Source organism: Apodemus sylvaticus, chromosome 7 (genome assembly GCF_947179515.1).
Source record: "Apodemus sylvaticus chromosome 7, mApoSyl1.1, whole genome shotgun sequence".
NCBI classification, from domain to species: domain Eukaryota; kingdom Metazoa; phylum Chordata; class Mammalia; order Rodentia; family Muridae; genus Apodemus; species Apodemus sylvaticus.
This window is the reverse complement of record NC_067478.1, coordinates 74,361,028-74,382,098: the sequence shown is the minus strand read 5'-3', so window position 1 is coordinate 74,382,098 and position 21,071 is coordinate 74,361,028. Positions and strand designations below refer to the sequence as shown.

Sequence of the window (21,071 nt, the reverse complement as noted above, 5' to 3'; positions counted from 1 at the left end):
TGCTGCTCTTGTCCGTCTTCCTCTCTGTTCCTGTCATGGTGGATGCTGGACCCAGACTCACCCTATGAGCCCTGCATCAAGACTACCATACATCCAAACCCTGGTTCTGTCTATTACTCCTCTGTGATCTTGAGTGAGTCTATTTCCCTCAATTCTCAGACTCTTGATGTATAAAATGGGTGTATCAAATTCCTGAGGATTGCAGGCTTAGTCCAGAGTGTACCCAGAGGAAAAACATTTGATGAATGGATGCAACAACTCAAAGAAGAATCCATGGCTCCCATCTCCACTGGAGCACAGGCCAAGAATGAGAGTGTCATGGGTCACAGTGGCTGATGACAGCCACCCGTCTACACATTTATTAAGCCACCTCCAGAATCAGCATGACAGATGGGTGGGTACTACTGTTTTTCTTTTAGAAGAAGAAATGGAGGTTCCCAATGGTTGAGAATTTCTTCAAATTACTAGGCCCCGTGGAAAGAGAAATACCACATTCTCTTTGGGCCCCAAGAAGAGTTGGTCTCATTAGCATTCAGCTGGCCAGAAATCTCCCATGATTCTGAGGTCGTGGGTGACAGAGAAGAAATGAGGACCACTCCTGCTCCACTGTGTGACCTCAGAACAGGCACCTGGGCTTCAGAGTCACCCCATCTGTGCAGTAACTTAGCATGAGTCTGGGGCCAGCTCTGTCACCCTCCCTCCAGCTCCCCTCCTAGCTTTGTCTCTTAGCTGAAGGGTCTTGAGCTCAGCATGTCACAGTTGGAGCCTTTATTTCCCTGTCTGCAGTCTCCTCGGACAAAAGAGTGAGTATGTGCGAAGCGTTTGGTGGGTGCCTGGCATCAGTGCTGCCTGTGGGTACTGTTCTGCCAGCTGATGCCATGGTCCCTAAATGCCTGCTTCCTGATGCTGCCTGCCCCAAGATGCCTAGCCCAGCACGCCTTCCATTCCTCCAACCCAAGCAGAGTGTGCAGTCCACATGCCATTCTTCCTCGGAATCTGGCTCTTTGTCCTCTTTGCTGATTCTCACTCTGTCCAGGCAGAGCACAGTGGCCCCAGCCCCCCACTATGGAAAGCTGCCTTGAAGATTCCTCCTGGGGCTGCTCCAGAGCCCTCAGCTCTCGGGGCTGAACTCTGACCCCCATTCTTTCAGCATGAATTGGGTCTGCCTGAAGGCGAGGGTCAGGACAGCGGTTGGGAGTTCAGTGAGGGCAGGGGATAGGGAAGTGAGGGGGGTTGCAGGGGGCCTGGCAGGCCTCCAAGTAAGAATAGCAAAGCTCACCAGAAATGTCTCTGCAGGTCAGTGGTCCCGGAAGAAGCTGGCAAAGGAGTCAGCAAAGAGGCCAGCCAAGGAACAAAGAGGTCTTGGAGAGAGGTTGCAGACCTGAGTTCCAGCCCCCTCCCCTGAGAGCCCCACAGGAGAGTAACACATTCCCAGGTACTCCAGTGCTGGGGAGATCCTTTGTGTGGGGCATGAGGGGAATAACTGGGATCCTAGGTCCTCAGGACCGGTCACCTGCCCCAGTCAGTTACCTCTGCTGCCCACAAAGACTTTCTTTGGCTGCCTGCCTTCGGAGCCCAGCCTCAGTGTGGTGTCACATTCCCTGTAAAGTTCGTGCTTGCTTGTCAGATTCAAGACTATCCCAAACTTCCACAGTGTCCCCCAGTCCCTTTGCAGCCTTACTACATTGTCCCAAATCTCATCCTCACACTGCTGTCTGCCCTATCCGAGAGTTCTTGTAATATGTTACTTCTTCCTCACCTTTCACAGGGAGGTTCACCTCTGACCCTCAGTTTCACCTCTTGAGTCCCAGGCAATGGTACTCTCTCCAAAAATGGTTGATAAATAGGTAAATCTACTCATAAATCTTATATTCTAAAGGTTTTTTTGTTTGTTTGTTTGTTTTTTTTACCTCCATGAAGACTTTCTCCAAGATTAGATTTTCTAGCCAAAACAATAATAGGATCCTTAGTGCAAACCCACACTACTACAGGGCTCCCTGGAAAGTTCTAGAATTCCACAGACAGAATTAATTGATACTTGGACAGCTATATGTTCAGACAAGAAGTGATCTTTGTCTGCCTGACTGTGCCAATCAAATCTTCCAGGACTGACCAGTTGGGAACCAAGGTCTGACCCTATCTTTACCATTGTCAAGCTCCCAGATCATGTCACCAAAATTGATTTGGAATGCCAAGTCCCTGTCACCAGGTCTCCCAGAGCCTTTCAGAGTCTACTTTAAAGTCTCAGATCCAAACATGGTGGTCCATACTGCCCCACCCTTTATCCCATACCAGACTATAGCTGGTCTTTGCTGCTTTGTGGGTTCTTCTTTTTCCTAACCTTTATCCCACTGGGTTCACCCCTTAATGCTAGCTAGGAGAGAAAGAAGGATAGAGGGGAGAGAGGAATTAGGAAAATCCCTGAATCTAATTTCTTTTCTTTTGTTTCTTCTTTGACCATGGCTACTAACAAACCGCAACCAACCTCCCTAAACAACAAATAACTAACAACCAACAAGCACCCCCAGTTCCCTCTCTCTCTCTCTCTCTCAGGGCCCTTACATTTATGTACCTTCTGAAAAGTTCCCATAATTCCAAATATCACACAATTGCAGAAATTATCTGCAGCTGGCAAAACCACCCTTCTGTCAGAGCACGAGGCGAATCATAGTCAGCTGCTACAGACAGGAAGCAACCCCACATTCCTATGCCTGGGATTAACATGAGAGCACATTCTTGTAATACTTCTGCATTTTTAAAAAAAAAGAAATCAAAATTCCAGAATCCTTCCTCCTTCTCTGGCCTCTCACCGGAGACACTCTCTAGGATGCACCCTCCTATTGCAGTACTGAAGGACAGACTCTGAGCAGTTACATGTGTCTGTTGACCAGAGCCTCCAGCCCATAAAATGTTATGTGAGAACTCAGTATCCTCTAAACAAAACTGTCTACCACTGTCTGGGTCGGTGGCCCCATCTTGCATACCATCATGAAGTCCAGCACTCACTCCTGATCCTTCAACAGCAGCTAGTCTCTGATTGGTTAATTTTGCTTTATTAGTAGTTCTTGAATACTTCCTTAGATAAGGCAGAATGGGAGAACAAGTCTTTCTTCTGCTCTCCATAGCTACGATGTTGCACACTTATACACACATGCACAATATGCACACTTATACACACATGCACAATAAAAAAGTTCAGTTTGACCCTATCATGCATGATTGCCCAACCCCCCCCCCCCACATAAGTATTAAACTGAAATCTGGTTAAATCACTCCTCTCCTTAAATCTTTCTTCACTTTGCCTCCACTGTTCTTGAGTGGTTTTAACTGAACTGGTTCTCTGAAACCACAGCCCTACAGGATAGGTTTAGATGATAGGATAGATTGATGGTTTAGAGAATGCATACACTGTCTCCTCTGCTGCAGTAAATTAGTATCCTGCAGGTGGTTCATTGTTACTACCACAGACCCCTGCATCCCTAGTTCTGACTGCTCACCTGCCACAACAGAGAGGCCTTCAATCTCAAGGCACATTCAGATCTATGAGCTACTCAACTTTCTCCCCAGCCCCCAAGCCCCACCCCACTCCCATGTCTCTCCATCTTCTGCCCAGACCTCCTGGCCCTTCAAGTCAATACTTCCTTTCTTGGAAAAAACAATTTAACTAATTCATTTACCTGGTGTGTGTTGGTATACTGCTGTTGCACATGTGGAGATCAAAGGACAACTTCTAATAATCATCTCTCTCCTTCTATGACGTGGGCCCTGGAGATGGGATTCAGGTTTGTTGGGCTTGGCGAGCCACCTCGTCAGCTGTCTCAAACTTTCCTTCCTACCATTCTCAGTTGCCCTACTTTTCTGTCTTTGGGCTTCAGGCTGCCATCCGCCATGCTGTCCCTAAGTATTAGAGTCCCACAGAGGCTAGAGACAAGCATATCCTTCAATAAGCTCAGTTCTGCTCTTTGGCTCCCTGCAGCCTGTCTGGTACCCAGCATGACTTCTCTGTATGGAATTACTTTTAGTACTCACACATGAGGCCCCACTAAGCCTTCGCCACCTTCCAACCTGTTCCCCATCCTTTACAGAACACCCATCATGTCCTTGGAGAAAGGAGCAGACATAGAACTTCCCATTCCACTTGCGGCCCTTTGTCCTGGGTGGAAGGTCTTTGTCCAGTTACGTAGTTCAGCCACTCTGGAAAGCAGGCAGTTCTACATAACCAGACAAGTTACACTCCCATCCCCTGCAGGCCTGCTCTTCAGGCTCAAGCCAGGCTGGACACACACCTGCCAGCAAGCACTGTCAGCCCGTGTGGTAAGCACAAGTTCTAGTTTCTCCTCAGCAGCAGAGGGAGCCCTCAGCACCAGGCCCCAGATCCTCTGTCCTTAGAGCTGCACTCAGTTCCCATTTCAGACAGGCCTTGGCAAAAGGTTCATGAGCACAAAGGCAAAGAAGCAGAAGAAAAGGAGTGGGGACACAGGCTCAGAGGATTTAAGGGACCCAAGAGCTGGGTCTCTCCTACTCAGCAGGGCTCTTTCTCTGGATCCCTGTGGAGTTTGGCTCCACAGATGGAGCATGGCGGAATGTCTTTGTGGCCCTCTTGGTTTGGTGTACCCTGGTACCCAGGGCCCCAGTGTCAGTCCTCTTCTCACCTGGACCCTGCCCTCGCTTTATGCCTAGGCAATAGCACTGTTGCCCTGCTGTGACAATGCCAACCTGGGGCAGGCCCCTCTTGGCATCTTGTGACTCCTCTTGCTTCTTTTGATTTTGCTGTGTGTGTGTGGTGTGTTTGTATGTATATATCCATGTGTGTTTGCACATGTGTGCACATGAACATGAAAGCTAGGGACTGATGTTAAGTTTTTTCTTCAATCGCTCACATCTTATTTTGTGACTCAACAAAACCTGGAGACACAGGACACAGCTAGACTGCCTGGACAGTGAGCGCCAGGACTCCGCCTCCCCAGCACACCCGGCTGCTTCCCTGTGTGCTCAAGATTTGAACTCAGGCTCTCATGCCTGCACTTTGAGCACTTTACCAACAGAGCCATCTCCCCTGCTCTTAGCCATGAATCTCTCCACCTTCCCGTTCTCTCCTTTCCCTTCAGTCCTTGCAGTGCCTTTGCTGTCAAACCTGCCCACTGCTGTTCTGCCTCATCCGGGGCGCCATCTTTACTAGCTTCCCCTGGGCTATAAACTCCAGGACTGTTTCTCCGATCCTTTAGCCTCCAGCTCCCTGGCTGACATTAAGGGCAATGCCTTGTTGGCCAGAAGTACTGAATGGAGGTGGAGACCTGTAGTAGCTTCACCGCACCCCATCACTGTAGAGACAGGATGTAGCTTGTAGATCCCAGAGCACAAGGTGCCTGCAGAGACCCCTTTTCAAAGATTAAAAAAAAAAAACAAAACAATTCAACATGGAGGGCTTGGGAGATGGCTTAGATGAGAAAGTGCTCAAATATGAGGACCTGTGTTCTTTTTTTTTAATTAATTAATTAATTTATTGTATGTACACTGGAGTGTACGGTCTTCAGACACTCCAGAAGAGGGCATCAGATCTCATTAGGGATGGTTTTGAGCCACCAAGTGGTTGCTGGGAATTGAATTCTGGACCTTCGGAAGAGCAGTCAGTGCTCTTAACCGCTGAGCCATCTCTCCAGCCCCGAGGATCCTTGTTCTGATCCCAAGCAGTCACATGAAAATACAGGCATGTGCCAGGGAGGTGGGCATGGGATCAGGCAGCTTCTGGGCTTGCTGGCCAGCCAGTGTTTCTCAGTCGGTGAACTCCAGATTCAGTGAGACCCTGTCTCAAAGAGTATGGTGAAGAATGGGTAGAGACCTCTAGACACATGCACGTACCACACGTAATACATAAAGACATAAAAGTAAATAAATAAAATTCTTCAAGATGTCAATGCCAGAGTTGCTATCCATTTTCCAGTTCAGTTACCAAGTTCTTCTAAGCGTACGGCCCCTATGCTGGCACAGATGGCACATGTATGAAGCTGTCCCCACCACACCCTTTCCCAGCTAGTGTCTTCAGCTGTCTTAGATGGCTTCTCAGGACCCCTGGGCAGAAGACCAGTTACAGCCCCTTCCAGAAGTACAGGGCCCCTCTCCCATTACAATTCAGTACAAATCACCCCCAGGTCCTTGGGGAAGTCCTCACCCACACCACCTCTAGGCTTCAGAACATTTGCATCTTTTGAGAATCGATTCCCTGCTGAGCCCCACCTGGCTGAGCCTGAGGAAATGAGGGTGCATTGATCAACTTTGATCACTGAGCTGGAAATGGTCAATTTTCACAGGGAAGACTAGACCAAAAGGAATCAATTCCGAGGAAAGTAATCTGGTTAGGAAACAGAGTTTTACGACACATGTGCCATGACAAGTGGGCAAGATTTTTTTTTTTCAACCCATGGAGGAAAAGTGACCTTTGGGGATCAAGCGCAGCATGGTCAACAGCCACGCGTGGCGGGTTCTAGGATCCTGAGTTGGGCAGTTTGGCTGAGGTGTGGCAATGGTGAAACACTGGAAAGAAAGAGGCTGCCAGGAAATGTTGAGATATGAAAAGGCGTGATGACGTGTGGAGACTCTGGGGTCAGGCGTTGCTTTTCAGATCTGTTAAAGCAAAGGCAGGAGCTAGGCTTTCTTGCTAGGCGGTCCTGGCAGGACTACAGAGCTCAAACCCGCAATTTTAGGCGAAATAAGCGGCCGCATTTGCCTGCATTGTGCTTGTTTAGCCCCTTTGGCAACAACAAAGGGACGGTGATGGTCTGGGCTCCCTTCTAACTTAAGCAAAAGACCCGCGTGAGAGACTTGGTTTCCAGCACGGGTTAGAACCCGCCTCGGTGCCTCCGTGCCTCCGTGCCACGGAAAGCAAGGGTGGGGGTTGGGCCTTTTCCCGTCACTCTAATTGGTCCTCCATGTACTAACTGAAAAGCCAGAACAGAGCGGGCTCGACCAGCTAGTGGCAGCCAGAAAGTATGAGTGGAAAAAAAAAGTGGCTTCCATCCCTCTGGCCTTACTACTCACAGATATTTTCAGACATAGGCAAAAGTAGAGAAATGATGTCGTGATCCCCGAATCCCCACTACCTAGCTAGCTTCACATATCTCCTCCAGGCCGACCTGGCTTCATTAAACCCTCTCCCACCACCCAGTTTAAAACAGGATGTGGGCGGCGTGGTGGAGGAGGCACCAGGGGAGAGCCGGTTCCAAGCGGCATCACCGGTGGCTGGTAAGATGAGGAATGGTGAGGGGCGCCTTGGGGCGGGGAATAGGGCTCACCCCTCGTGGGCCATCCCCCACCCTCGCCCCGCGCGCGCGCAGGGCAGGGGCGGGACCTGAGGGCGGGGCCCCAGAAGGGCGAGGGGGGGCGCTACCCTAGTGACTCAAGGCGCTTGCGGCTGGGCGCAGAACGCCAGTCTCTCTGCAACGCCGAGTGCGACCGCTCCGCAGCCGAGGTGCGTGTCTACCGCTGCCTTTGCGCCGCCGTTACCGCCGACACCGCCGACACCATGCCCAACTTCGCCGGTACCTGGAAGATGCGCAGCAGCGAGAATTTCGACGAGCTCCTCAAGGCGCTGGGTAAGCTGGTGCGGAGAGTGTGCCCGGTCTGTTAGAAGCAGCTACAAGGCGCCCGGGTCCCAGAGAGCGTGGCCTGGGGGGGAGGTTCAGGAGGGAGTCAATGGAGTGATGAATCTCTGTTTCCTTTGCGGTTCCCTCCACCCCCAATCCGGATCGCAGAGGAGAGCGGGCTCCGGACCCAGGGGGTTCAACTAATGTTTGCTGGACATTTGGCGCCTTTCTCGACGGTTCCATCTTTATCTCGTGCTAGATCACAATGAAGAGCAGGGACTTTAAACTGGGGCTTCTTTAAGACCAGATTTTGCCATGAAAGCCCTGGGTAACTCAGGAAAGCCACTTGCGGTCTTCTCGAAAACCCAAGGGAGGGCAGAGACAAGTGGGACTAATTTAAGAGCCCCGTCTAATGCCAGAGGATCTGGGAAGTGCCAAGCAGGTCTGGGGGAGACCCGTGGGTGAGGACCGGCGACCCGAGTCTGTGCTTCCTTGAGCAGGTGTGAACGCCATGCTGAGGAAGGTGGCAGTGGCGGCTGCGTCCAAGCCGCACGTGGAGATCCGCCAGGACGGGGATCAGTTCTACATCAAGACATCCACTACGGTGCGCACCACGGAGATCAACTTCAAGGTCGGAGAGGGCTTCGAGGAGGAGACAGTGGACGGACGCAAATGCAGGGTGAGACCCCAGAGACCGAACCTCCTTCCCCAGTAGCCCTTAAACCTTTGACCCGCTGCAGGGTGTGTCACGGGGAAGTTTGTGTGGCCTGATGGTCCTCTGGAGAAAGCCCTACCCCGGCTCCCCTCATACTATTCCCCGGGCACCAAGGGGCGCGCGCTTTGAGCTCTGGGTGGCTGTGGTTAGTGCCTAGCTAGCGGCGTATTCAGCGCTAGCTCTGGCCGCTTGGGTAGAGGTTCCTGGGACCGCTGCTGCCTCCTGTTCTGCGCAGCTGCCGAGTTACCTGTCATAGGTGGAGTGGCTGATCTAGCGTCCCGCCCCCTGGGTCCCTGGACTGCCGGGGGAACGATTCGGATCCAGTTGCACAGCCGGGATCCCCGTGTCACCTCTTCCTGCCTTCCCATGTTTGACTGAGGTCTTTAAAGGAATGGTGAGATTCTTCCAAAAGTAAAAGCAACCGTGTTCTAGCTCAGACAATGTACTAAATGTCCTTTCTAAGTCCTCAAGGGCGAAAGAGATGGGTAAGGAGTGAGGGGAAGAGAAGGAAGGGGGAAAGGGAGGGGGGAGAGAGAGAGAGAGAGAGAGAGAGAGAGAGAGAGAGAGAGAGAGAGAGAGAGAGAGAGAGAGAGAGACTGACTGAGAGGGAGATTGAGAGAGATATTGAGAGATTGAGAAATCGGCTACGTAGCCCTGACTAGGCTAGCCTACAAGTTCCTGCGTAAACCTGATGACCTCGAACTTTGGATGCTTCTGTCTCTTTCCCTGGAGTTCTAGGATTACAGGCATCCACCTCTATACCCAAAAAGCAAGAGAGGAGTTCTGTTGTTGTGTTCTGTTGTTTGTTTGTTTTGTTTTGTTTTCATTCCATTTTGTTTTTTTCCTGAGACATGAGGGAAAGGCTGAGTGGTCTAGACTTTACATTGCTGGTTTATTTGTAACATTTGCCCTGCTCTCATGGGTTTTGTGGTTGTTGTTTTGTGTATTTCATTGTCTTGTTTGGTTGGTTGTTTGAGACAGGATCTCACTCTATAGCCCAGGCTACCTCAATCCTCCTGTTCCCTCCAAGAGCTAGCTAGTATCACAGAGTCACCATATCCAGCTTCACAGAGTCAACATAGCCAGCTTTCCCAATGTTCTAAAATATTTACAAATGAGGCCAAATAGTGTGGCACAGTCCCTTAACTCCAGCACTCCAAAGCAGAGATAGACAGATCTCTGTGGACTCAAAGATAGCCAGACCTAAATAGTGGAAAATTTCAGGTTTTGTAATGTAACAATGTTCTAAAGAATGTGAACTTATCTCTTTTCTCTTTCCTGAGCTTATACCTGTCTGATCCAGTTGTGACTCTGGGCACCATGTTTGGAAGGACAGAGATACAGCCCCAGTTACACGCTCACTCATACTACAGTCTTTGCCCATTAGAGTTGTCCCTGCTTGAAGCTAGTGAAACCTGAGGTTCAAGTCACCACATTGTTTGAAAAAACATCCAAACCAAAACCAAAATAACAACCAGTGAAAAGGACATGGCTGGAAGTGGTGAAACATGTATGTGCTTAGCATGTGGTGGGCCCTGGGTTGGATCCTTAGCATCAGAGGAGGAAGAAAAGAAAAACCAGACTAGAGTGGAGAAGGAAGGGTGTCTACTGGAGAAGTTGGCTTGACCAGAGGTAGGGCTCAATTTGGAGCCGTCTAACTCTGGCTACTGCCAGAAAGGGCAATTTTGACTTAAGAACAACAAAAGAATCACCTAACACCCTGGAGAGAGCAGGCTTGAAAATCCCGTCCCTTCCCCCACCACTTGTCTAATGAAGGAGTCCCATGTGTTAGTTAAAAAGTGATTATGCGAACACTCAGCGCCAGCCACCCAGCTGCATCTCACCGTGCTGCAGGCAGACACTGGGGAAGCTGTAGGGACACGCCCTTTTGCCTGTTCACCTCCAGCCCCTTGAAGAGCCTTCACTTTGGCTTGACTTTTAAAAAATGTTTCTAGAAGGATGTAGCCTGGAAAGTGGGAACATCTTTGTGCTACCCTGATGAGGAATGAGGAGGAAGGAAGGTGTTAGTCCAGAATCTGGCCACAGACCCACCTTCTTGTCTGCTGGCTACCAGAGCGGATGCAAACACACCTTCTCTGCGGCTGTAACATTTGTGATTCTAACTGAAGTGCAAACTGTTTGGAGAGGCTCACTGTGTGGATCGAAGTGAATCATTGTATGTTCTGAGTTTTATTCCGACAGACACAAAGCATGCCTCAGGCTTTGCTGCTGCAGTGTGTCTGCATATGTGTGATATAAGGTATATTCATGCCCCATAAATCCATGACCAAGCACTCTGAATTGTACTTTATGTGGCTCAGCAGAGAAGATGCTGTGCCCTGCTGACAGAGACCATGTGTTGCTTTTCTCTTTGGCAATTATTCTCCGGTGTTCTTTGTGTCCCTCCCCTCCCGCTGCCGAGACTGTAATTAATATCACTAATGGTTTTCTTGCCTGCAGAGTTTACCCACTTGGGAGAATGAGAATAAGATTCACTGCACACAGACTCTTCTTGAGGGGGATGGCCCCAAAACTTACTGGACCCGAGAGCTGGCCAACGATGAGCTAATCCTGGTAAGGGCCCCTTGGCTCTGACACAATCCCAGGGTTCCCGAGGTGATCCTCAGAGGTGGACCACACACATGCTGTCCTCATGCCCACTGTTTGAGAAAGTCATTTGCCACAGGTTAAAATGTGAGCAGAAAGCTTGGGGGGGGGCAGTTTCAACCAGAGGAAATCACTGTTGAAAGGTTGGCAGGTGGGGGTGGGAGGGTTACCCGAGAGGGCAGGGTCATATCTGAGATCGATTTGGCTGCCAGAGCTTTGTCCAGACTGTTCTATGCCAACCCCAGTGGCAGGTGACACCCAGTCTCCTCTCTGGCTTGGCTTGGAATGCTGGGGCTCTGTGAGACCCCCCTTCAGCTTATACGAAATGAGATTTCCCCTGCCCCACCCCCCCACCCCATGAACCATTTTGCTAGTAAAGTTTCACAGAACTTTATCACATCAGCATTCAAAGCCATACAGAATATTTTAACTCCAGTCTTAAAAATTCCGCTGGCCCGCAGGAGCCAGGCAAGGACATTTTGGAGATGTTTGAACATACTGGTGTGGAAAGGTGGGCTCTTTAGGGCCAGAAAGGAGAGCATTGTGTAAAAGCATGCAGATGGAAACCTTTTATTGTTAGTTTTTGTTTCTTTTGTGGTCTTTTGTTTTGTTTTGTAATTTTCGAGGCAAGGTTCTTCAGGGTAGCCCTTGCTGTCCTGGAACTCATTTTGTGACCCATGTTGGCCTCCAACTCAAAGATCTGCCTGTCTCTGCCTCCCTAGCACTGAAATCAAAGGCATGTGTATCCATGCCTGGCCTAGACTAAACATTTTAAATACCCACAGCAAAATGTCCCTGGTGAGGTATGTTTAAAACCTTTACGTTGCCTGCCCTATTCCAGTGGCCCACTCCTGTGATGCAGTATTCTGAAGGCTGAGGCAGGAAAAGTGAGGAGCTCCAGGCCAAGGGAGGCTATAGAACAAGACGCTATCTCAAAACAAACACACAAACGCACACAACAGCAACCCAAAGGGTGTAACTTATTCACACCTTCCCCAGTTTTATTCAGAGGAAGGGGGGCAGAGCTGAGAGGCAAAATAGCCCCTTCTTTCTTACCCTGTGTTTCAGAATTGACTGATACCTCCCACCCAAGGCTAGAAAAAGACAAGGCCCTTGTGGGTGCCCGGGAACTTATATCCTTGGTTCTCCATTAGGCATTCTGTTAGCATCACCCGTGTGAGGCTCCCTGACCCCATTACCTAGTTTCTGAAGCCTGAGAAGTTTGCTGGGGAAGGCCCCCCACCCCGTGTGGCCGGGACATGGATCCTCTCTGTTCTTCCCAAGCTCTGTGTAAAGCTCCTGTTGTTAACGGAGAGATTGAACTGCAGCCCCTGGGATTTCTTTCAGCCCCAAATTTACACGTTTAGCCTGCAAGAAGACCCTAAATTGTCTGTTACTTGAGGCTGTTTGATCTCTCCCCCTTCCTAGCCTCTTGTCCTTTCCTGGGGTGACTTAACTGGCTCTTCTTTCAGGCAAAAACGGCCGGCTTAATTTGCAACCTGGGTAATGTTTCCAGCCCAGGGCTGTACCCCATGGACTCAGAGAGCAATCTGAGGCTGAGACTTGGAAATCTAGGGAGACATTTTGTCGGGACCAGAGGTAGCAAGGAATGGGGAGATGATGGTAGTTCTGGAATCTAGCTACGAGTTAAGCAGGATTTCAGTTTACACTTAAAAAGTGGGGTTTGGGTTACCTCTGGGATACTGAGGAGCTGGAGTCCCAGGCTGGAGTCAGGGAAGGACTCCACCTCATTCTGTCCCTCACTACCCCCACTCGGCAGCTCCTCCCAGCCATCCTTCCCTGGCTCAGCGAACATATATACAAGCCTCAAAGGGAGCATTAATTCTTGGCATTTGGGATGTGAAATGCGGGCTTTTGTTTCAAGGGTTATTATCGTTAATAAATCTAAAACGTTGGGAGATGTAATCTTCATGTAAGAAGAGGTAAGTAACTTTAGTTTAGTTGAAATAAGTGTCCCCAGAGCCAACAGTAAATTGCCATGGGCTGTAAATCATCTTCCTTTGAAAACCGAGTATACTCCCTCACACTGCTCTAGAATACTCTGTGGAGTTTCTTTTTGGAACCTCGGAGCAAGCATAAATGTATCCAGTCGGGGAACTGACAGGGCTTTTCATTGGAGTCAGAAATGTGGGAAGTTTCTTCCCATGCCATGAAGCTTTTTTTTCCCGCCTAAGTAAGCTCCAGAGACCTATGTGGCTATAGACTCAAGGAACTCTGGGAAACCAGCATAGTTCTTAGAGCGAAACATCTAAAAAGTAGATTTATGAAGGGAAATATACTCCATTCCAATCCCCAATACATTCCCAGGACACAGAATATCTGCACTCCTCACTAACACGGAAGGTGGTAGACACAAAGCCCTTAAAACTGCCCCTCTTGTCAGAACTTCCTAATAATCACTATGTGCAGGATAGATTTCTTAGAAGCATGTGATTCCTTAGCAAATATCCCAAGAGCATCTTGTCACTAAGGACTGCAAGGGTAAGGATCTGAAACACATCCCATTCTTACATTGATTAAAATCAAACAATAGGACTGATAGAACATTTGTCTAGTTTAGACAAGACCCTGAATTTATTCCCAACATAGCAAGATAAATAAGTAGATTGTTAAAAATCTAAAAACAAAAACAAAAACAAACAAACAAACAAAAAACCCCCCAAAAAACAAAACAAAACAAAAAAACCCAACTTGACGTAATTAAATCCTTAGCACAATAGTTTTAGCTTCTCTTGAATTTTCCAGCCGTTTGGGGAATCAGAAAGATACAGGTCTTTCAACACATAAACATACAAATATACCCACATCCAGGTTGCCAACGGGGGAGATTTTCTTTGTTTTTTTTTTTGTTTGTTTGTTTGTTTAACTTTTATTTCTTATGTATGGGTGCTTTGCCTGCATGTTGTATGTCTTTTACAGTATGTGTGCAGTGCCTGAGAAGGCCAGAGGAGGGTGTTGGATCCTCTAGAACTGGAGTTTCAAACACCCGCGAGGTACCATGTAGGTGCTGGGACTCAAACCCATGTCTGAAGGAGCAGCCAGTACTCTTAACTGCTGAGCCATCTTTCCCCCCTTTTGGTCACCCCCCTTTCTCCCCCACATAAGCATTGCTTTCCCTGTTCTGTGAGAGTCCCAGGAGGGCAGGCCTATGAGTCATTTGGAAATGAGACATCTTACTTACACGGGTGCTACCATTTCAGGCCCCGGAAGACAAGTATCCCTTCCCATCTGTGGAAGGATTTACATTCTCCCTCTAGCCAACAAAGAATCATAGAATCTTAGCTGGAAAGAGACCTCAGAATCATCTTGTTCAAAGTCACCCTCCCCTCAACCCTGAGCAGGCTAAGAGAGGGAGAGACTTGCCCAGCTATGATTGCAGAGCGATGTCAGAAGGTCAATGTTCGGTTCTTGCATCTGGGACTAATGTTTTAGTTTAGAGATGATGAGTATTATAGCTATACCTCCACATCTGTGGGGGTTTGTTACAGGAACCCTGCAGAGACCAGACTGCTCAAATGCTCAAGATGCTCGTATAAAATAGTGCAGTGTTTGGCCTATGTACAGCCTCCTGCCTCGTTCTGAGTTTACAGTCATTCCTAGCTAGCTTACTTATAATACCCAATACCTTTATATAAAGGTTATGTAAATATGTTATAATATATTGTCTAAGGAGTGACAACATGGACACCAGTTGTACATGTTTAGGATGTATGCAGGTTTGAAGTGACTATCTTTAATCTGTGCTTGGTTGACTGTGAAAGTGTAAAACCCATGTGTATAGAGGGCAGGTTGTCCTCACATCAAGTTGTTGCCTCCTGGGTTAGATGGCTGCCTCCCAGAATGCAGTTCTGTCTTTTCTCTAAAGCACAGTCTATCTGGCTGCAACCACCCGACCCTTCACTCTCTTGCAGCCACTTGAAAGGACACAGAAGTCCCTTCAGAAATATCTGACATGATATTCATCTCCCTTCAGTCTTATCTTCAAAACTAAAGTCAGGAAATTCACATGTCTTAGGCCTGCAGCCATAGGTTCTGGAAGCAAAGGAGAACCATATACAACATAATTTCTATGCCCTAGTTACTTCTCTGCTGAGAGGGAGCTTGGGGCAGAATGTCTGCCCCGTGCCCTGAGCGCTTCGCGTGAGCCCACAGCTCCGGAGTTGAAGTCTGATATGAAGCGTTGTTACCCAGACAGTCACTCATCTCGTTGGTGAAATGCTTTAAACCTCTCTGCACAGGCATCTGTCTTGATTGGTTTTCCTTTTCTTTTCTGGGCAGACATTTGGCGCCGATGATGTGGTGTGCACAAGAATTTATGTCCGGGAGTAAAGGTGGCCAGCTTGTTCCTGCTTCATGACAGGATGCAAGTTTCCCTGAGGAATATGTCGTGGCCCCACACTGCCAGTGGGTCTTTCCTTCACACACCTCTCCCCCGTGAATATTAGGCAACCCCGTTTTCCCTGTGACACCGTTGTAGTGCTCTCCCCTTAGGCCCTTGTTGCCTATGCACCCCAGGTTTGGCATTTGCATGATTGTAATTGTACCAGTCATTAAACCGGTTGGCCAAATCTCCGGACTCTTTATTTGAGAGGCGGCTGCTTCTGTTTCAGCGTGGGAGTCAAAGAAGGGCTGTGCAGGCCTGTGTGAGAGAGTTTTCATCTTTGGCCTGTTGGCCTAGCCATAGTGCACAGAGCATCCATCAGCAGGCAAAAGCTGAATTAGTCATGAAGGATGGCTCCTAGGAGGGAAACGGGCAGCACAATCCAAGGCCTTTATTGAGAAGAGCACATAAAAAAAGGAACTGCTTGTATGTGCCAATGGAGGGAGACTGAGTACTCCTAAGCCTAAATAAAGTCAGAGGGAAGGAGAGGTCAGCTCACCTTTGAGACTTGCAGCCCGAGGGAGGGGCCCTGCAGGAGCAGTGCGGATATGAAGTACACTGCTACTGTTAAAAAGAAAAAAAAAAAAAAGCCAGGCATGGTGGTGGTGCTAAATGCCTTTTACTGAGGTACTCTGAGGGTACATGCAGGAGGATCTCTGTGAGTTTGAAGTCAATCTGGTCTATGTAGTGAGTTCCAGGACAACCAGGATTACATAGACCTCAGGGCAGTGCAGTTGAAAACGTGGATTTGAACATGGAGAAGGATTCTGATCTCTCTTTACTCAGTACTATTCATTTTGTCCATTGCACAATGCAACTAGAATGTGGAGGCCCAGTGGTTAGGACCATGGAGGGGGATCCTGTTAAAGATACTCCTTCCCAGGCCAAAGCTAGGCAGGCGGTGATCTCAGCGGGCAAATACAGACAGTGGCTTTCAGACTTGCCAATATTTACATTTGAGAATAGATAAATTTCACCCTAAAAGCTGGGGCCTGAGGAAGCAGCTCAGCCGGCAGAGGGTTTGCCCAGCATTGGTGAAGCCCTGGGTTTGATCCCCAGTGTAGTAAAAACTGGGCTCAATGGAAAATGCCGGGAATACCAGTGCTGAGAAGGAGGAACAATACTCAACTGCACGGCAGGTTTGGAGGCCTGGCATAGAGACTTAAGGCAATCTTTAAAGAGAGCGCCAACTAGGGGAATCTGGCATCCTGGACCCACACCCCTCCAGGACAGTGGCTGGCTTGGCAGCTTCCCTGTCTGTACCCCTTGTCTCCACCAAACCCCACTCTTGTCCCTGAATTCACTTACCTGGTGTGTTTGTCTTCCCACCCAAAGCCCCTGGGCTCTCAGCAAGGCTGGGTCAGAGCATTGGGGCCTGGAAAAGGCCAGGAGATCTTCAAGCATTCATACTGCCCTGAGGTAGACACCTAAGGCCCAGGGACCCCATCCAAGAGTGAATGCGGCCACATTTACAGGAATCCGCACACCTCCCTGCACAAAGCTCCACCTCGTTCCTAGGAGGCTATGCTTCTCTAATTATTAATTAGAGAAGAATATTAATGCCCATCCAAAGATATTAGTGCTACACCTGTGCCCGTCCTGAGCCCACTCTTGTGATACCATCCATGGCTTTCCCTAAAACACTGTTCCCTTCGGTCTCAATGCCGTTGGGCGTTGATGTGTCAGGTTGGGCTCAATCTGGGTCAAGAGGAAGCCTGATGCTGGGATACATTTTGTCTCTGGGGTCCTGACATGCCTATGTTTAGGCCCAGAACCTCCTAAAGTCCCTAATACAAGCAATTTTCCTTCCTGCTCTACTCCGATGCACATGGGACCAAAGATTACAGGCAACATGGGATCACCTCCACTCTGCTAACCTGTGTCCTCTGCCCCTGCCCAAGCCGATACTCAGTGCCCTAAGGTACAGAGTGGAGTGTCGTGGGGGAGGGGCTACTCTGTAGCTTCTTTGGGGACAGATGGGGAGACCCTTGAAGATGGAGAGGTCCCAGATTGATATGCTATTAATAGGAAACATTCTCCCCCTGAGTGGTGGTGAGCTGGCCACACTAGAGACTTGTGTGTTTGAATATTATGAAAACTCTGCCCAGTAGGTAGGAGCTGCACATAGCCAATGTGAAGGAGCCAAGCAAGGCCTCATGTGCTGGTATCTTCCTCTTCCTGGGTTCCTGCTGCTGCGCTGTCTTCTACACATCTGGATTTGTCCCATAAGGGCTGGGCTGGCTACAGAAAGCTTGAAAGGGCCATCTATTCCCCACTCTGGGAATCAGGCTGCTTCCATCGTGGTCCTTTATAAATGCCACATGTCGCATAGAGCACATGCCTCTTTCAGATCAGGCTTCACAGGGGATGAAGAGTGGATTAGAGCGAAGGCGGCGGCGGCAGCCCTCAGTGGCTTGACAACCAGCAGGCATAGGCAGGGACATTTGGGTGACAAGATAAGGTAAGAGCAATAGATCACACAGAACACCTGCTTGAATAGTATTTGAATACTTGAATAGTATTGGTTTTACAATATAATTGGTTTTTACATTTTTCAGATAAAGATACAATGTTTCTCATTCCCCTATGGAATGTCTACCTCTCATTAGGTATATCCTATAGAGATGTAGGCCCAGGGATGCCATATTTCCCCAGTCTCCTCTCTTAAGGAAACAAAACCCTAGGTTTCACTTCTCTTCTTTTATCTTTTCTTTTTTCTTTTCCTTTCTTTGATACTGTGACAGATGAGGCAAAAATATATTGCATATGACAAATGCTATTTATGTGTATTAGCAACTTTTCTTTGACTATGATAAAACATCATGACCAAGGAAGGCTACTTATAAACTAAAGCATTTACTTGGGTTTATGTTTCCAAAGGGTTAGAGGTCATGAGCAACAGCGTGGTGGCAGGAACAGCTGAGCGCTCACATCTCCAACAGTGACAGGAGGCAGGGGCAGATGGGGGACGGCCTACCCCAGTGACTCTCCTCCTGCATAGTCCCACCACATATTCAGTCATACAGGCTATGGGGGCCACTCTCATTCAAACCACCACAAGACACAAGACTAAATCTTGGTTTTAAGATTTATTAATATTAGGGGGAGCATGAACGCCGTGGGGCAGTTTGAGAACTTTCGGGAGCTGGTCCTCTCCTTCCACCCTTACATGGGTGGGTTCCATAGATTGAGCTCGTGTCACCAGGCTTGCCCAGAAGGACCATTACCCACTGAACCTGCCCACAAGATATTTTAATCTAAGTAAAAATATCACTGTCATGAGAATAATGTCACTAAGCATGACGTTCTAAACCTGCCCTCTATCAACCTGCTCAGCAACCTCCAGGCTCTGTAGCAGGAAGGTCAGACTCTTCCGTGCAGCGTCCAAATCCCCCCATGATTTGGCTTCACCAGATAAACTAGAGGAACATGTCTTTCATCAAAGTTGACTTCAAATCCTGGGTACACTTTCAATTGGCAAGTGCTAGAAACCCAGGCACAGCCAGTCCCAGCAAAAAGAAATTGCTCTGCTCTGACATGGGCGAACAGAGAACATAGAATGCTAAGCGAAAGAAGCAGCTCTCAGCAGACCAGGCTTGTAGGAGTCCATGTAAACTGGAATGTCTACATTAGGCAAGGCCATGGAGGCTGAAGTCTGTGGTGGTTGCCTAGACTGGAGTGAAGAGAGAAGCTAACAGGTCTAATTTCTTCTTGGGATGATAAACATGTTTTAAAACCAGTGCAGCAATGGTTACATAATCCCATAGACTAAAACCCACGGAATTGTACACTTTACATGAGTAAGCGTCTATGGTTACCACCATGAACATGCCTGACCTGAATGAGTGATTGCATACTACATGAGCCATAAAGTAGCTGGATTTTTCTAAGGGAAAGTGCTGACTCCTCAGCTCGTGAAGCGTGCAGAAGCTCTCAGCACAAAAAAGCCACAAGAATGGAGTGCATAATGATCCAAACTCACAGTCTGAGGGGAAGCTTCTCGGTCAATCCACTTCAACCACCCGTTTGATTTACTTATGCAACTGGCTTAGGTCAAGGGACCTCCCTTGAGCCAGTCACAGCTAATGAATAAATAGCTAGCGTACAGCTGATGGCCAGATGTTAGTCAGATGACCTTACCTCTAACCAGATTACCTGTTAAGCAGGTAAGGGGTGGAAGTGGGCAGGTATGAAGAGTGGTTGGTACCACTGGGTTGGCTAAAAGTCCCTGGGTAAATTGTTGAACTACTTTGAGCCTTGACTTGCTTTCTGTGAAAGATCGATGATAGCGCTGAGAGACCCGGCTCAGTGGATCAGCCATGTGTTGTAAGAGGATTCTAGTTCAGTTCCAGCACCCACATGGCAGCTCAAATAATCTATAACTCCAATTCCACGGGACCCAAGGTCCATGTCTGGCCTCCCTGAGCACTAAGAATGCTTGTGGTACATATGTACAAACATATAGGTGAACACTCATACACACAAAATAGAAGCAAATCTTTACAAAAACAAAAACATTGGCTGGGCGATGGTGGCACACACCTTAGATAACAGCACTTGGGAAGCAGAGGCAGGCAGATCGCTGAATTTGAAGTCATCCTGGTCTACAGAGTGAGTTCCAGGACAGCCAGGGCTACCCAGAGAAACCCTGTCTCAACAAAACTAAACAAAACTAAACCAAACCAAACCAAACCAAACCAAACCAAACCAAACCAAACTAAAGAACAGTGATACTTGGCATGGTTGGCAGGTGCGTGTGGGCCTTAAATTTATGGAATAGTTTGGGGTTTAAACCCCTTTGGCTTTATGTGCAAATCTCTAAAGCTCCCCAGCTTTACCTGCCTTAGGGCTCTGTCTTTGCCTGTCCTTCCCCCTCTCTTGCAAGTGGAAGCACTTTCCTGTTGGCCTCCACACTGGACTCATGCTGAGAGCCTGTCTTATGCCTGTTTTCTGGTGTGGTCCTATGCTGTCAGTCCACATTTTCTAGGTTTCTGTCAATAGGTTGTGCAATTCTGCATCTAAGAATGGCAGCTTATACATCCCTGAACCTTATAGAGCTAGAAAAATGGTTGGCTAAAAATCCCCTGGGTCATTGCCTGGAGAGCCAACATTCTCTGCGACTCAAACCTTTGAGAAGAGACATCCTCTCTGGAACTGAGGCTGGGACACAAACAGAAAAACCAGATTTAGGAAATGTTCCCCACCCCCACCCCCAGGTAGTCACCGTTTCAAACTGTGTCACAAGTTATCAGGCCGAGCCCCAGTCCTACTGAGAAGTATGTACTGTGTACAAAACCTCAGGATCAGGAAGACCTGGAAAGGCCAGACTAATGGACTTTGGACTTTTTCTCAACGCCTGTGTCCTGGGCCCGAATTCCACAGCAGGGACTTGCAAAAGCATCTTACTTTCCCATCCTGCATTTTACCTATATTGACTTTGTAACCCAGTGTTGCCCACTGACTCAAGGAGAAGTCTGCTAAATTGATTTGGAGAAAGACATTTCCTTCCTTAGAGGAGAGCCTGAGAAACTAATTTGTTTATTGCCCCTGGGATTATTTACTCCTGTAAGGTTGTGATGCTTAGAGCTGGTGCAGCCATCTTGGGACCATGAAGAGACAGCCTCAAGACTCTCAGAAGGTTCCAGACAAGAGACAGACACTGCAGCCCCTGTTTCTCTTTAAATGCATAAGCATGTGATTTCAGAAGACGGCGACGACGATGACTTCTGTTGTTGCTTAAACCAGTCAGTTCTTCAGATATCTCAGC

At 48.4% G+C, this 21,071-nt stretch overlaps 2 protein-coding genes across 2 annotated transcripts in view; both read left to right on the top strand.

The window, feature by feature from the left end:
• Ireb2 (iron responsive element binding protein 2) overlaps positions 1-21,071 on the top strand; it is a 232,182-nt gene that overhangs the window by 68,339 nt on the left and 142,772 nt on the right. The window lies entirely within an intron of this gene.
• Crabp1 (cellular retinoic acid binding protein 1) lies at positions 7,399-15,491 on the top strand. Its single transcript, XM_052188316.1, has 4 exons — positions 7,399-7,589; positions 8,081-8,259; positions 10,756-10,869; positions 15,202-15,491. The coding sequence occupies exons 1-4, from the start codon at positions 7,520-7,522 to the stop codon at positions 15,250-15,252; spliced, it is 414 nt and encodes a 137-aa protein (XP_052044276.1). The 5' UTR covers positions 7,399-7,519; the 3' UTR covers positions 15,253-15,491.

Coding starts and splice junctions, on each gene's coding strand:
- Crabp1 (XM_052188316.1), top strand. CDS start 7,520: ATGCCCAACTTCGCCGGTACCTGGAAGATGCGCAGCAGCGAGAATTTC. Junction 7,590..8,080: donor CGAGCTCCTCAAGGCGCTGG/GTAAGCTGGTGC, acceptor TTCCTTGAGCAG/GTGTGAACGCCATGCTGAGG. Junction 8,260..10,755: donor TGGACGGACGCAAATGCAGG/GTGAGACCCCAG, acceptor TCTTGCCTGCAG/AGTTTACCCACTTGGGAGAA.